This window comes from Pteropus medius, unplaced genomic scaffold (assembly GCF_902729225.1).
Source record: "Pteropus medius unplaced genomic scaffold, Ma_sr-lr_union100, whole genome shotgun sequence".
NCBI classification, from domain to species: Eukaryota; Metazoa; Chordata; class Mammalia; order Chiroptera; family Pteropodidae; genus Pteropus; species Pteropus medius.
The window spans coordinates 12,958,174-12,974,380 of record NW_024355205.1 but is presented as its reverse complement, the minus strand read 5'-3'; the positions used below and the strand labels follow the sequence as shown (position 1 = coordinate 12,974,380).

Here is a 16,207-nt window from a genome sequence, read left to right as displayed (position 1 = left end):
GCGAGCCGGAAGAAGTGCGTCCCTTCTCGCTTGCCTTATGCCTGGCAAGGCGGGGACCGCACTATTGTGCCGACTGCTGGAGGGGGGGACGCTCATGTGCGGCTCTCTGCTTTCCAGCTGGCAGCAGTAGCTCCCGGGAAACCAACGTCCAGACTACCAAGATCAGCATTACATTGTCCTGGGAGCCCTTACAGGAGGGAGGGACGACCATCTACTCCACCTAGGCAGCGGAGGTGTCCCGTTTCTCCCTCTCAGTTCGCCTGCACCGCCCCGGGGTGCTAGAGCTCCAGCCGCTGCCAAGCTTCCTCAGCCTTTGACAGCTCGACCCGAGCACCTCGCGGCCTGGAGTCTAGGCTTGTGGGGCGGGGCGGGGCGGGGCGAGCGCGCGAGGGGCGGGGCGAGCTCGAGCCAGGAGGCGAGGTGGGAGCGCGCGAGCGGCGCCCAAACGAGCTGAACTGGGAGGTGCTAGGGAGAGGCAGGCAGAGCCGGGCCGGCTGCCTGCGGCTCAACGCCTATCGTGCTGCGTCGCTGGGCTCCGCTTACCCCCTACCTCTGCCCAGGCTCCCGCAAAACTTTTATTCTCTTGGGCCCCCCCGGGGTGTCTGAAGGAATCGGAACACTCGGCGGGCTCTGCGCTTCTCTGCAGCAGCGGCAACCGAGCGGACGTGCATCCCTCGCCCACCGGGCTCTCGCGCTCTGCGCCTCCTTACCTGCTGATCACTCCCCGGAGCGACAAGAGGGCACCCGCGGAGGGGCTGCGCGGGCGCCAGCGCCCCCGAACTCTTTCGCTCACCGCGGCAGACCTGCCCCGCGCAACTTTAACTTGATCCTTCTCGCCAGACCAGGCACCCGCGGCTGCTGCTGCCACCTCCGCCGTCTCGGCCGCCGCCGCCTCACAAAGGGGCGCTGGGAGCGGAGGCGGCGCGGGCGGCGGGCACAGGCACGGGTGCGCAGGGCGCGGGCCTCGGGGTCGCCGCGGCCGGGAGACAAAAGGGAAACTGCCTCTGTTCGCGGTGCGGGATCCGATCAGCCTGCTCGACCTCGACCTCCTCCCCCCACCCTCCGCTGCTGCTCCGCCTCCCTCCCCTCGGGCGGTCCCCGCAGTGCTCCGGGACCCGGCAAGCCTTCGGGGCGCGCGTCGCTGCTGGTGTTTGAGGCTCTAGCGATAATAAATGATAGAGGATACAATGACTTTGCTGTCTCTGCTGGGTCGCATCATGCGCTACTTCTTGCTCAGACCCGAGACACTCTTCCTGCTGTGCATCAGCTTGGCGCTGTGGAGTTACTTCTTCCACACTGACGAGGTGAAGACCATCGTCAAGTCCAGCCGGGACGCCGTGAAGATGGTGAAGGGCAAGGTCGCTGAAATCATGCAGAACGATGGGCTTGGGGGGCTCGACGTTCTGGAAGCCGAATTTTCCAAGACCTGGGAGTTCAAGAGCCACAATGTGGCCGTGTATTCCATACAGGGCCGGAGAGACCACATGGAGGACAGATTCGAAGTTCTTACGGACCTAGCCAACAAGACGCACCCGTCCATTTTTGGGATCTTCGACGGGCACGGGGGCGAGGTAGGAGTTCTTTGGGGGCGCTGTGTGCGTGCGTGTGTGTGTGTGTGCGCGTGTGCGCGTAGACAACAGGACGTTGTGTTCGCAGCAGGTAGGACTTGGGTGCGAGGGGCGTGGTGATAATCCGGAGCCGGGCGGAACAAAGCCACTAGTTTCAAATTGCCTCAATTTATGAGGTTTCAGGCGGTCAGAACCCAGCAAATGACTGCTAGTTTTGCGGGAAGAGTTAATGATTTCTACAGTGAACTTTGGCCCGAGGTCTCAAAGCCCTCGTTCTAGGGTTTGAGACCGAGCTAGGCACAAAGAAGGAAGAAAATATTTTTGATTCATATTAGGGAGAAAAGACACAAAATGCAGAACCGAGTCAGTGAGTGATCAGTGCAGGGGAAAGAAGCTGTGACTCCTTCCCATCGCCTTCGCCCTGAGGAGGAACCCGAGGGACAGTCCTGCGCTTCTTCCCAACTCCATTAACTTTGCAAATGCAATCGGGCCAGCTGACAGCAGCGCCTCGCTGGTCGCCTGCTTTTAGCTGGATCGCAGCGGAAGACCCGAGATGCCTCTGGCCTTTGCAGAGGTGGCGGTGCCCGCAGGGGCGACGGTGCCCAGATCTCGCCTCTGCGCCCTCGCCGGCATAGGACGCAGATGTCTCCCAGCTTCTAAACTCCTTTATTTGGGGTTCATGTGGGAGCAAGAGATGAGATTAGACCGGTAGAATTCTCTCTCCCTGATTTTGCGTCTCCCTGATTGCGCTCCGGGACTCAGATTTCCTGGAGGTCAGGGTGAGGACTGGCTCTGGTCCTTGGGCATCAGCCTAAGCGAAGTGAATAGCAAATGTGGCTCCAGGGCCATGCTCCAAAGAGCACTAGGCCAGCCACCCCATCTCTCTCAATTTGGTAGTTTGCACTTTCATTACCGCATACTTTTTTTTTTTTTTTTCCAGCGTACTTTCTCATATCACCATGGCCTCCTTTGCCACTCTTTCTTCATCATTTCCCGCTCCCTGCACAACCCTGTGCTCCCATCCAACTTTTCCCCCAACTCTCTTCTTGGCCCTTCCGGTCTCAGGGTAGGCTGTAGGGGATGCCATTCTTTTTCAATCCTTGCTTGTTTTTTGGCGTTTGTTTTGGGTGAATATTGAGAAAGCTTTCAGTTGGTTAACTGTTTGATATAAAGTCGCTTCACTTTCCACTCTGCTAATCTTTCCAAGATATTGTATTTACCTGCCTTATAGAACCCACTTTGCCAGGAATTACAAATTTAGTTGGAAAATTTATTTGATAGAACTGAAATCAATTTTTGCTATTTTCCATTCACTCTGGCCCTTTTCTCTGTTCTTTCTTTTAAAATGAAGTTTTCACTGATTGTAAATTTGTAACCTCCTGTTTATTGTGGTTCTTTTCCTTGGTCACAGTGTAGATGAAAGATGTGAAGTTAACTGAGGAAAGAGATGCTGTGTGCTTGGGTAAAAATGTACCTGAATGACAAGGTTGCCAATATAATGACTGATTTGTTTTCTTGGCTTGAGTCAGAATGTTTATATTTTCATTTTATGTTTCTAGACTGTTATAAGACTTTTAATAAAGCTTATATTTATTATATATTTTTATATTAAAGCCATTGGCAGATAATCTGTTCCTGCTCTTAGAGAGTGCAATTTTATTTTTAAATTAAAGGTATGGGTATAATGTTAATGTTGTGAAACTTTGGTTTGTGCTTGTTTGGGTGTGCTATATTGGCATGTTTCAATTCTGAATGTGTAAGTGCATGCTATTTTAAATATTCTTTTAAGTTGATATTCTAAAACCTGAAAGTTGCAGACCCAAACAAATTTCAAGTTGAAAAATTTCCAGTACTGTCTTCTGGTAAATGTACTATCCAGAAAAAGTACAGGATAAGTGCTTTTTATTTAACTAGAAGCATTTTACATGTATAAAGTTTTTCATTAAATTTTTAAATAATAGAAGAGATGATCAATGTTAGTGAAAATATGAAATGCTTTTCATTGTGCCTTACTTTAAAAAGCATGCTGTTTGCAAAGTAATATTATCACTGTGCCCTTAAAAATAGAATAATTGTTCTATCTATAACCTCCTAATGTATGTAGCTAGTTCATCATTTTGGCTTTTAGGGCAAAATAAGGAGTTACAAGAAGTTATTTAGTTGCTATTGGAAATGATGTAATAACAAATAACATTAGGTAATTTCTCTCCTGCATTTTCTTTTATTCAAAGAAAATCCCATCAGCTAATTCTTTTGTGTTGTTTAACTCCTTTAACATTCACCAGAGGAGGGTGCCACTGTTTGATTTTGGTATAGGTGATAGTTATCTCCTTTCAGAAAAGAGGAATCTTTTTCTGAATTCTCTATTAGTTATATGTATGCTGTTTGTAGAATGCTACAGAAGATAAACAAGGAGTTTAATTTTATTTACTAATAATTTAAACTAATAAGGTAGGCTATAAAAAAACCAGAGCCCATCTACAATGGTAGTGCTTTTTAGATTCAGAAGGGACATAAGTCACCTTGGATATTCATTTCATCCCATTTTTTAGATGAGATTTTTGTTGATAGGTAGAGAAGTTGTGACCCTCCTAAGGCTACATGGCTAGTTCAAGGCCTTCAGTTTTGTGTTTTTTATATTAAATCACTGGACAAATTTATTTGCATATTTACCTAGATAGATAGCACATTAGGGATACAAAGGTAAGTGAGAAATGATTTCCATCCTCAAAAAGTTTCAGTATAGTGTGAGAGACAGACCTGTATGCCAAAAATTACAGTCATGCTGTGCTTAGGGTAGCATGGAAACACTGAGGAGGGGTATTTAAATCAGACTAGGAGGTAGGAGGCTCTGGAAAGACACCTCGGAAGGCATCATTTACTGCAAGGTTAAAGCGTAGGCTTTGACTTGAGATCTGGCTTTGAACCTCTGCTCTGCCTTATACTAGCTGTGACCTTGGGCAAGTTGCTTAGCAACTTTATCTGGGAGTTTTTAATCTGAAAAATAGGAATAGTAATTCACGTGAGCTTCACCCTCATCAGTTGTGTTATACTAGATCTAAAGAAACTCTTAATGGAGAAAATGTGGAAGAAGAAAGCTCAGAGACCAAGAAGTCTACAGTGTTAGGGCAACAATATTCAACAGAGAGAGACTCTACATGTGAAAGCCACGACTTTGATCACTAGACGGGTGTACATTAGATATGGATAATTCATTAGGTGTCCCCAAACTCTCTATCTCTCGTTGTTCTGACTTCTGGTGAACTGATTATTAAATCAGGTTCCAGGTATCCTAGCATTGGGAAAGCAGCATCTTGGCTTCAGGTGCAAATTTTCTGATTAGCGAAAAAGAATATTCTGTATGATTAATTAATAAATTAGTATTTGGATTTGTACTTCACTGTCTTATGACTTGAGTTAGCATGACTTAGGTCTCTTGAGCCTATTCAGGTGTGTATTTTTGACAAAGATGTCTCTGGACTTGTTATGCCAAGGAACAGACTTCTAAGTAGATGAGATCTTAAAGAGCTTTGTCTCAGTGGCTGTGACTTCTAAGTGGGTGAGATCTTAAAGAGCTTTGTCTCAGTGGTCCTATATGCCAGCTTCCTCACTTGATGTCCTTGGGCCCTTGAGACATTCTAACCTCAATACTGTGGGTAGATAGTTGACTCTGTGTGTGTGTGTGTGTGTGTGTGTGTATGTGTGTGTGTGTCTAAAGTTTTGGCAGTGATTGTTTTGCTGTATAACAAAAGATAAAAATAACAAAAAGGTTAATAAAAGCTCAGATTCTATCAACTGATGTGGAAAGATTATTTTTTAAATTAAAACAATGTTTAGGAAAATTTATTTGTTTGTTTTTGGTGCTTATCTGTAATTTTTTATCCACAGGCAAAGGCAGGATTTTTGTTTTTACTTTTTATATTATCTAGAAGAAATATTACCAATCCTTTGAAACGACTTTGTCAGTGTTCATGGCTGAAACCTATCTCGAAGAACAAATTGTTATATGTTCCATATGCTTATGGGCATTACTTATTAATGGCCATGTATTGTATCATACAGTTGACACACAGCTTGGCTAATGGTTAAGCTTAGAGTTCTATACTTCACATTAGAAAGAAGCTGTATTTCGGATGCAATCTTGAGGCTCAGCACTTCTCAGAAGCTCAGAAGAGAAACTTCATATGGAAGATTGCCTGAAGAATCTACACAGTCTAGTTCTTTAGATCAATGTTTCTTGACTTTTCTCGTCATGCTTTTCTTTGAGGGTGTTGCGAAACTACAGACATATCCCCCAGAAGAAGGAACACGTGCATCAAGTTGTGTTTTTTAATTCCAAAGTTACGTGAATGCATTAAGCCTCTGGATTTTAGGTTAGTCTAGATAGAATAAAATCTGTTTCTGATAAATCTAGACCTGCAGAGAGCTGTGTGCATGAACTTTCTTGGCCCAGTGGCCTTCCTCTCCATCATTTGCATATATTCACTTGCGTGTTGTCATTTGCCTGTGAGAGTTGTCATGAGTGATGGTCTTTCAAAGCTCTGACAAATCAACTGCAAGGATATGTCACTGAGGACTTTATTTGTTAGGTTACATAACAAATAAACCTAGACCAAGGGGGAGAGAGTTCTCTGATAGCTTTTTGTTTTTATTTTAAGGATGCTGAATCATATGACTGATTCAATCATCCTGTGTTAGTTGGCTGCTAGAGGCGCTAGAACCAAACCTCTGACCACCTCTAGCAAATGGGAAAAAATTTACTGAATACATTAATTTGGTACATGAACTTCACTCCCAGGACAGCTTATTTTCCTACATCAGTTTTCCTTTGTCCTATTTCTCTCTTTCTCCTCTTACATATGTTATTTTATCTTGCTGTATATGTATTTGTGAAAGTTTCATTGGATCCTTTCTGAAATAAGATATAGTTCTGAATAAATAAATTATGAATGGTACAATGAATGATCTGCTTTTCAGACATTACAGCTGCTGTTAATAAATGTTGGGCTCTTGTGTTACTGATATACAAGAGGCCTATGGATTTAGTGTGGACAAATGCCTAATGGTTTAAGAGAAAATTCACATCACTTTAGTTTAAAATGGCACATTAATATTTCTGACAAAAGGGAGGCATTTCCCCCTTAATAAGCTACCCTATCCTGTGCTTAGGAACCTCTTTATAGATGAATGTAGGATTCTGGCTGCTGACCTTGTTGCATCTTCTGAAAAGGATATTTAGAAATTTAGTTCAGTCAGACCAACATTTTTTGTGTAGTCTGCCACAGGAGGAAAACAATGTTGTTCTCTCTATGATATCCAAAGATGAATCAGTGCATTCTCTGTCCTCAAGGAGCATTCTATTTACTTGAAGAAATGAACTTTTTAAAAATAGCAGAGCTACCAGATGCAATTGGACCACCTACAGGAGGGCAATGGCCTGACTAAGAGAGCTTGGGGAACCTTGGATAATTTTGAAGAGGAACTGACATTTGATATATCCTAGCATTTCAGTATACAGAGATTGGGTGGTGGGAAGATGAAAAGATAACATTACAGGTAGAAGGAAAAAGTATGAAAATGGTGTAAAGTGCAGGCACAGTTGGAAGGCAGGTAGCCGCATTTGCTTAGAGCAGACTTTCGCCAATAGCTATCATTCTTGAAGCCCGCTCATTATTTTTTTTCAGTATGTGAGTACCCTCTGTGTTTTGATATACTTTTGTTCTTCAGATTGATTTTTAAAAAGTTAAATATATTTAAAAAAAGAACTTCATATCAGCATGTAGTAGAAAATCCATACAATGAAATTCTTAGCCCCCAAGTTACTAGAAACTGTCCATATTGATGGAGTAGAGTGATTCTAAAAAGGTTCCTCTCCTAGTCTCTGGTTGCCTCTAGAGTCCCTCTGTCTCCCCCCTCTTGCTTTTTATAAGCAGAAACAGGGCTTTTAAAATTTAGTTGTTGGTCATAATTCGAAGCAAGGCAGGCTGCTTGCTCCCTCTGCAGGTGGAAGGTACTTCTAGTGATGCCACTCCTTGAGGAATTCTGCTTTGGAATGGCTTTCCACTATGACTCGCATGACAGATAAAATTTCGTGTGTAGCATACCTCCATGGGGAACCCAGAGTTATGGGCAGTTCCCAGTGTTCTATAACAGAAATCTCATCCCTATTTCTAACGCAGGTGAATGAGAAGACATTATAGGCATAAACCTGAATCCTTTCTAGCTTAATTTAAAAAATAAATAATCACAAGTTTTGATACTTGAGCCATTATTGGTCACAAATTTTGACATACTTATAATGACAAGATACACCACTGTGCTGGGACCCATAGTGGAGGAGCCGTGGCCTGCAGTTTACAGTAAACACAGGCGAGGAGTCTGAGATGCTACTGGAACTGTTGTCAGCACTGATGTTGAAAGCCACACTAAGGAGCCTGGGCCATGTGCTATTGATATTGGAGAACAAGTGTATGTTTTTAAAGCAAAAGAATGGCATAAGATCCATGCTTCAGTAATCCTGTTCCTCTAATCTATATAGAGGATCGATATGAATGAACAAGATAGAAATGGAGAGAGGTAAATTGGGATGCCTGGACCAAAGCTGCGAGGATGAAACCAGGGATATGGGCCATTGCTAAAAGAGAGGGAAAGGATGAATTGGAGACCCTCTGAAGTGGTCGTTTTTCAGGGTGGCACCATCAATATGAACAAGAGCAGTTGCATAGAAGAATAAATTTTGACAACAGTGAGTTTGGCTATGGATTTGTTTCCTTTCTCCATTGTACTTAGACATTTTCTGGGATTCAGAAAATGCTCGTTGACCATTTGGTTCTCCAATTTGTGAAACATTGTTTCTGTCATACCTTATCTAAATGGACACTTTTTAAAATAACAAAAATATACATCATATATAATAGTTGATTTACCCAAATGGAAAGGCAGTTATTACTATTTTATTTTGTTACCAGGAATAATTTAGTTATTTTTACAAGGTATAGCTTTTCTAAGACTGAAAAGAAGCACAAATGATTTCATTTCCTTGACACTCATTTTAAAATAAAAAATATGTATATCATTCAGTCTTAGATGTAAGTGGTCCCTGGGCTCTGTCCAATTTAAATATAGGCATATAATTCATTAGAGACTCAATTTGAGTGTTAGTATTTGAAGCACTCATTTTATTCTTAATTTCTGTTTTGATCTTTAACCTTTTCAGTAATATATTTTTGTGGTTTAACTTTTATTACCATTTCAATAATCCTATTTGACGAATTTTAAAATAAATACGTAGCAAGTTAAGAATATTTAAAAATAAATTAATTTTAAAATTATAAAAGTAGTAAGACTACATGATAGATAGTACAGAAAAGAAAAAAAAATCACTCCAACTCTCATTATCCTGTCACATCTACAATTATGATTTTGGTGTATCGCTCTTCTTTTTTATATGCATTTTAAATATAATTTTATATTATTGTAATGATGCACATATAGTTTTAAATCTTAGCTTTTTCACTGTGTATAAACCTATGAATGCATAGTCAGTTTGCTCTATAATTCTTTATTATATTTCTAATGTTTTTTTTTTTTTTTAGCGATAGAGTAATATTTTACTGAATGGATATTTGATAAGTTACTCGATTGCTTCTTTTTGGTATTCATTTAGGTTCCTTTAACTTTTCACCATTGTAAGTAACATTGTAATAAGTGTTTTTGTGCTTCTACTGTAGTTTGGATTATTTCTCCAGGGTGGGTTTCCAAAAGTGAGATTTCTTGATCAGAGGAGAAATAAAGAAACCACCATTATTAGTAATAATAATAAAAATAATACCTGGCATTTATTGAATATATATAATATGCCAGACAGTTTTTAAAATACTTCAAATATATTATTGAATTTTGTTATCATTACAGTTTTTGAGGTAATATTGTAGTATTCCCACTTCATATATGTAGAAATTAAGGCACTGAGTAGTTTACATAAGGTCTCTCATAGCTCATGGGTGGTGAAACTAGGATATGAAACAGATTCAGACATGGAACTATCTGTCTGCAAAGCCTGTGCTATCAGTTTCTGGTTAAAGCTCTACAGATTTCATAGTTTGGGCAATAAAATGTGAATACCATTGTTAGGTGAACATGGCCTGGGCTTCTTGTGTTGCCCAGTAGGACTTGGAGTTTCTCATTTGACTGATGATTGTGTCCCTGTGTTGCCCAGTAGGACTTGGAGTTTCTCATTTGACTGATGATTGTGTTCAAGAACACATGGTGGTGTTCTTGAACTCTATGCTGGGAACCTTGGTATGTGGAGCTTATATACATAAGAAAGTCTTGTATTTAAAAAGAAATTGGGTTTAGAAATCAGAGCAGGTAGTTACTCACATTAAAACCCCTTCTTTGCTGGCAGAATCTCTTTCCCACTACAAAGAATCTCTAACATTTTTGCCTGTTGGTTCATGAAAGGCTTGCATAGACGTTGTGGCATTAACATAGCCATTCACAATAAACAATAATGATTTATGTTTTATTTTAAAGTACCAAAGGCTTGACTTTAGGATAAATATATAGGGGTACATATATGTTTGCATTTATTTCTTTTTATACTGAAGCACTGTTTTGTGTGTGTGTGTGTGTGTGTGTGTGTGTGTGTGTGTGTGTATTACCAAATACTGTCTTGACACCAAAATGATTTTTCATTTTAGACAGTAAAATATTATTTTCCCATTAAAAAAAATTTTTTTTTATAATTCTAGAGTTGGTATGTTTAGTTTGAGTAGATGCTAGTCTTGTGTTTCCATTCCGGAAGGCTACTTAATACATTATTCTTAGTTAGTCTTAAGTCAAGCCCAAGCTTTGGTGATGGCTATTTGTAATCTGTTTTTCAATATGAATATTCAAAACAAAGTTTAGATGAACAGAGGAAGTCAATATTTAAAAATACTTAATAGCACTATAGTATCTTTTATAGCTTTCTTTTATAGTTATAGGTCCTCCCTCAAAAAGTATGAAGCATTTTAAGTAACTATTCATGTAGAGAGAAATCTTGAGTACTGATAAATTGATATCCTTTCAATAAAGTTGAAGTCTGTTAATATTGTTTACATCTGGAAAACAAATCTATAAATTTTTATTACTTGTTCTCTCTGGAGAATTTTTACCCTTTCTTTGTTTAGTGAGACTAGGGCCCAATATAATAGAGCCTGAGCTGCCTCCAACTTTTCTAGAATGAGGGAGGCCTTTGGTAGTTGAGTCTGTTAAGAATGAGACTTACTTTCCTCTGTTGCTAGAAGGCAAGGAAGTTCCTGCTGGGCACAGGGTTCCTGAAGGTAAGATTGCATATAATTGTGCAAGATGTACATTGTATAATGATATCAGATACAGACACCATTTTTTAATGTGTACAGAAGAACTGTCTGCTCTCCAAGCTCTAAGAGCTCTGAGTCTAATCACTTGGAAAGGGCACCTTTCTCTAATTTGTAACAAAAGTGAAAGGTTCTATAGCATTAGGCTTTATTTCTGAGACTTACATTCTTACCCATACCATCCGTCACTATTGCTGTCCTTGTTTTGCTCCTGTGTGAGCAGTTGACAGAAAATCTATGCGTCTTAGTTGCTAAACCAAAGACCAGTTATCCATTACACATCATGTCTGTAAACCTTATGACTTCCCTGGAGAAGTGAACACTAATTTGCATTTGCTTTTCCACATTAGTATTCCAGGTTTTGGTCATTATAAATGTGAGTGGGAATTTAGTGCCCTGTAGTAATAAATCTTAAATATTTCAAATTGTATTTTTAATAGGACAGTCTATATTCAGCACTGCTCTTGGAGTATAAAGTTTTAAATCTAAAACCACTTAAAAATTATTCTCTTTAGTTATAGAATTGCCATAGGGTAGAAACTGTTTTATTCCGATAAGTATATACCATTTTAAAAAAAAATTAATAGGTGCTTTTATTCCTTTTTTAATCGAATTAACTGTCAGTTAAATTAGTCACTGGACATTTTCTGGCCAAATAAGTCTCTTACTGACACTCTCAGGATTTTATGGAAATTGAGGCATAGTAGGATTTTTGGTTATACTGTTTGCCCTTTACCTCCCTAGAATACTTGGGCGCATTTACTATGACAACTGGTTTGCATAGGTGTATGATGAATATGACTTTCCCAGAGTGTGGGATCAAGAAGTTTTTACTTTTATTTTAACACTTAGATGTTTTTTGTAAATTTCTGTTTAGAAAGAAGATATATTTTCTCTTTAGATAGGCCTGACAGGGACCTGGAATTGTCATATAATCCAAATATAGTGCCTGAGGCTTCAGAGCTACATGAATAATCTGTTTTTAAAGACTTTTACCTGGAATTGTCATATAATCCAAATATAGTGCCTAAGGCTTCAGAGCTACATGAATAATCTGTTTTTAAAGACTTTTATCAAGGAGATTCTACATTGTCTGGAATCCCCAGAGAATTTTTTTTCTCTATAATCCTATCTTTCAGGAAATTTATCTTTACATGTAAACTAGGTCCCTTTGGTTTAAGCTTATTTCCTTAATCTGGCCTCAACAGACATACATTAGGATTAGGTTGTTGCCATTTGTAAAATCGGTAAGATTACAGTAATCAAATTTATGGGAGAAGTACTCATCTCAAAAAAAAAAAAAAAAAAAAAAGATACAAGGTAATTTGTACCAAAGACAGAATAGTTTTTAGATGATGAATAATAGCTCCTCTTTGTAAAGAGCTTGTTTGACAGTAAAGGAAATGTCTTCCTCCAGTTTTATAGCTCAGTGGAGTATATTCTGGCTGGACACCTAAATGGTGCATTAATTAGAAGTTTTTGGTTGCAAGTGACAAAACTTAAGCAAAGCAACTTAAACACTAGTGACATTTATAATCTCATGTAAAAGTTTTGGAAATGGATGTTTTTAAAGCTAGTGGATCTAGCAGCTCAATGACTTCAAGTCTTTATATAACTACATTCAGAGATAGGAGAAAGAAACTGTTCGTAAAGCCTGAAGAAGTCCTTCCTAGAAACTACCCCTCACAGCTTCTAGGCCAGAATTGTGTCCATGCCTAAATCAGTGACTTGGCCATGGAATATTATCACCATAATGAACTCTGACCCAACATGGTCTGGGGAGGAGCCCTGCCTCCTCTGAGGTCATGACAGCCTAGGAAGGTGAACAAAATTAGAGTTTTGTTAGCTAGGAAGAAAGGGAAATGGGAATGGTTGTTGGGTGGGGCACCCAGGTGGGCATCGGGTTCAGGGACGGTGACCTGGAATATTTCTTGTCTGCACATTAACAAGCTCATTGGACAACGTTGCTGTAAAAGTACATAACATTGACATGGGGAAAATTAGCTTTAGAGGACTTAAAAAAAAAAAAAAGGGTAAACTACCTTATTTTTGGATTCGTTTAGGGATGACTTTGCCTGGGAGCCGAGATGCAAATTTGGTATTTTAGGGTCCTAGTAAATCTTAAGAAACTATTAGTAGGTAGTTTTCTAACTCAGGTTTTCTCTCTGTTCTTTGTAAACGAGCAACAAGGAGGGGCCTGAGTGTTTGGAAAACGACACGGTGGTTTTCTTTTCTGTGATATATGACTGTGTGCAATACAGTTAATGCTACTGATGAATGTGGAAGTATTACAGCTGTTCTTTTGTTCGCTATCCATTTCTATTTCACTGTCTTGTTTTAGACAATGAATGTGTTGGTCATATTCAGTAGGATTTCTATCTCCTAGTTAGTGGATGTCATAAGTTTTATTATTTTGTTTTAAGATATTTGACCAAAGAGAAGAGACTCCTGGGAGGTTCAGAATTTTCTTTTAAAGAGAGCATATTATATATTTCTGTGTCTGATCACTGAAAATATTTAGTTTCTTAAAAATTTAAAGATACAAAGCACAATAAACATGTGGCTTTTCAGAAATAAGATTAATATGTCCTGCTTATTTTAAAACTAATTTTTAGAAAGATAATTTTAGTGTCATATTAAATATTTTATTTTTAATTTAAGTGCCAGCTATATCTCTGACACCAAACAGGAATACAGAGATGGGCACTCAGCCTGGTAATTTATACTCATAAATACACAGAAAAGATTTACATTTGCTGTTTCTTTCTTGCCTATGGCTTGAGACCCTGGAGGATTTTATTATCTAGTGATTTCAGAAGAGAGACCAATCAGAGATCTTGACCTTTCCTACTTTCTTCGCATCCCTCCTGAGCATCTAGTATGATACCTTTGGGCCTAAACTGTTTTGGTAATTGTCTGGTCCTGGGTTAGTTTAAGAATAAGACTCTTTGAGCAACAACACATTCTTGGACAGGAAGCTTATATTTTTAATAGCTATGAGATCCAATTGGCTGCTGATGAAGAAATCACACTGGTGTAGTGTTTGGATCCCTACAGTGGCCAGAGCAGCTCTGTACACTTCTGTACCCCCCTTCATATTACAGCCACAGACCCTGCTCTGGTCCATGGAGCCACACAGAGATGGAAATTGTTTATCCTTAAAGGATGATGTACTGCAAACAGTTTTAGATGTGAAAGAGTCCAGGCAAGCATGTACTTTCAAAATATTGCTTAAGAGGGAATTGTTTGATGAAAAGGACAGCTAGCTGTTGTTCCCCCCCACCCCCACCCTGCCTCAAAAATAGAGTAATAGTGATGTTTCCACTTTACTGGAGAGATGCTTTCATCCCCAGCCTTCCGGTGACTTTATTGTTATGGAGATTAGGACATTCACTTTCTTCATTTAAAAAATTTTAACATTGATACAATATTTTTTGATACATAGTCCCTATTCAGATTTTGCCAATTGACTCCACTGTTCTTTTTAAAAACAGCTTTACTGAAGTATGATAGGCAAACAATAAGCTACACATATTTAGTAGATACAATTTTATCAATTTTGTATACACCTGTGAAACCATCACCATAATCAAAGTAATGAACATATCCATCACCCTCAAAAATTTCTCCTTTGTAGTAATTCTCCTCTGTCTTTCTTCTATTCTTCCCTCCATTCCTAGGGAACCATTAGTCCAGTTTCTGTCTTCTGTCACTATAGATTTAGTTTTCATTTTGTAAACTTTTATGTAAATGGAAATTTAAATTATGTACTCTTTATTTTTCTGGTTTCCCATCCCCCGCTCCCACTCAGCATTATCATTTTGAAATTCATCTATGTTCCTGCATCTACCAATAATTTATTCTTTTTTATTGCTTAATATTCTGTCGTGTGGCTATACCAAAATTTGAACATCCATTCATGTTGTTGGACATTTGAGTTGCTTCCAGTTTTTGCCTGTGAATATTCATATACAAGTCTTTGCATGGTCATATGCTTTCATTTTCTCTTAGGTAAATACTTAAGAGTAGATAGGCTGGAACATGTGGTAGGTATATGCTGCCTTTAAAAAAAAAACTGCTAAACTATTTCCCAAAGTGGTTGTGCTATTTTACATTTCCAAGTGGTGTATGAGAGTTCTAGTTGCTCTACACCCTTGCCAGTCTTTTAAATTTTAGACATTCTAGTAGTTGTGAACTAGTTTCTCAATGTGGTTTTAGTTTGTATTTTTTTAATGACTAATGATGTTGAGTATCTTTTTATGTACTTTTTGGAAGATGGCCTTCTTTGAAAGCATGGAAGAAGAATGGTTATCAAATCTTGAGTTTCTTTTAAAACCTGACTGTTGTGTTTGCCTCTATGGTGTGAGTGAAAAAAAAAAAAAGAAAGAGAGATGAAAGGGATAGGAGTGATTAGACAGGGTCCTCTCTTACTGAAGGGAGAGAGGCTCAAGGATAGCCTAGAAATAAGAGGTATTAACATGTTGCACAAGGTAACCAAGAAATCAGATGAAACAAGGAGAGGAGAAGAGAAAGATTAGGGCCTGTGACCATTAAAGAAAGTTTGTATGATCAGATTCTTTCATTTTCTTAAAAACATGTGTTTTTGTATTCCAAATTAAAAATGTGAAGGAGATTTCTCTTAAAGTGCTTTTGAGAGCATGGACTGTAGACACTGCTTTTGCTTTCTTACTACTTACTCATTTCCTCTTGCCATCTGACACTTTTTTAAACCTGTTTTTTTGAAGGTTTCCAGGGGTCTCATAATTGCCATGTATGACGATGGCTTGCTTCCAGTCCTCATCTTAGATTTTCCTGTAGGTTCTGGCTTTCTTAATTACCTCTGTCTTCTTGAGACTCATCTCCTTGGCCTTAGCGACAGACACCACTTATATATTTTTTGTTCCTTCTCTGACTTTTTTGAGGGTTTCACCTCCTCCATCAACTGGTTTTCAAGGAGGGTCATCAGTATGCTGGTCCCATTTTGTTTCTTTGCACCAGAATTTTTGCAGCTTCCAGGGATTCAGTCATCCTTTCTGAGCAAAGGCCTCTATCGCCCACATTGTTATGTGCTGACACAGTATTTTCTTTCTGGGTGTTAGCCTCCTTAACAACCTGACTGAAACCTAATTTGCATCCTGTGTCCCTAGATTAATTTCTTCTCCAGATTTTTCTCTTCCTCTCCTGGTTCTGTCATTGTCTGTCTTCCATTCTTGAAACTACCATGTCATCTTCATTTCTTCCCTCTTCATTCAAGTCTGTAAGACTTTGTATAGTACC

The 16,207-nt window shown here is 39.4% G+C and overlaps 1 protein-coding gene across 2 annotated transcripts in view; it reads left to right on the top strand.

The window, feature by feature from the left end:
* Positions 1 to 402: 402 nt before the first annotated feature.
* PPM1L (protein phosphatase, Mg2+/Mn2+ dependent 1L) overlaps positions 403 to 16,207 on the top strand; it is a 233,542-nt gene continuing 217,737 nt past the window's right edge. The window contains exon 1 of one of the 2 annotated variants that reach the window (XM_039857432.1): positions 403 to 1,571. In XM_039857432.1, the coding sequence (XP_039713366.1) occupies positions 1,173 to 1,571 (399 nt within the window). In that variant the 5' untranslated portion in view covers positions 403 to 1,172. The remainder of the gene's footprint in view (positions 1,572 to 16,207) is intronic. The other variant, XM_039857431.1, reaches the window with a different exon arrangement.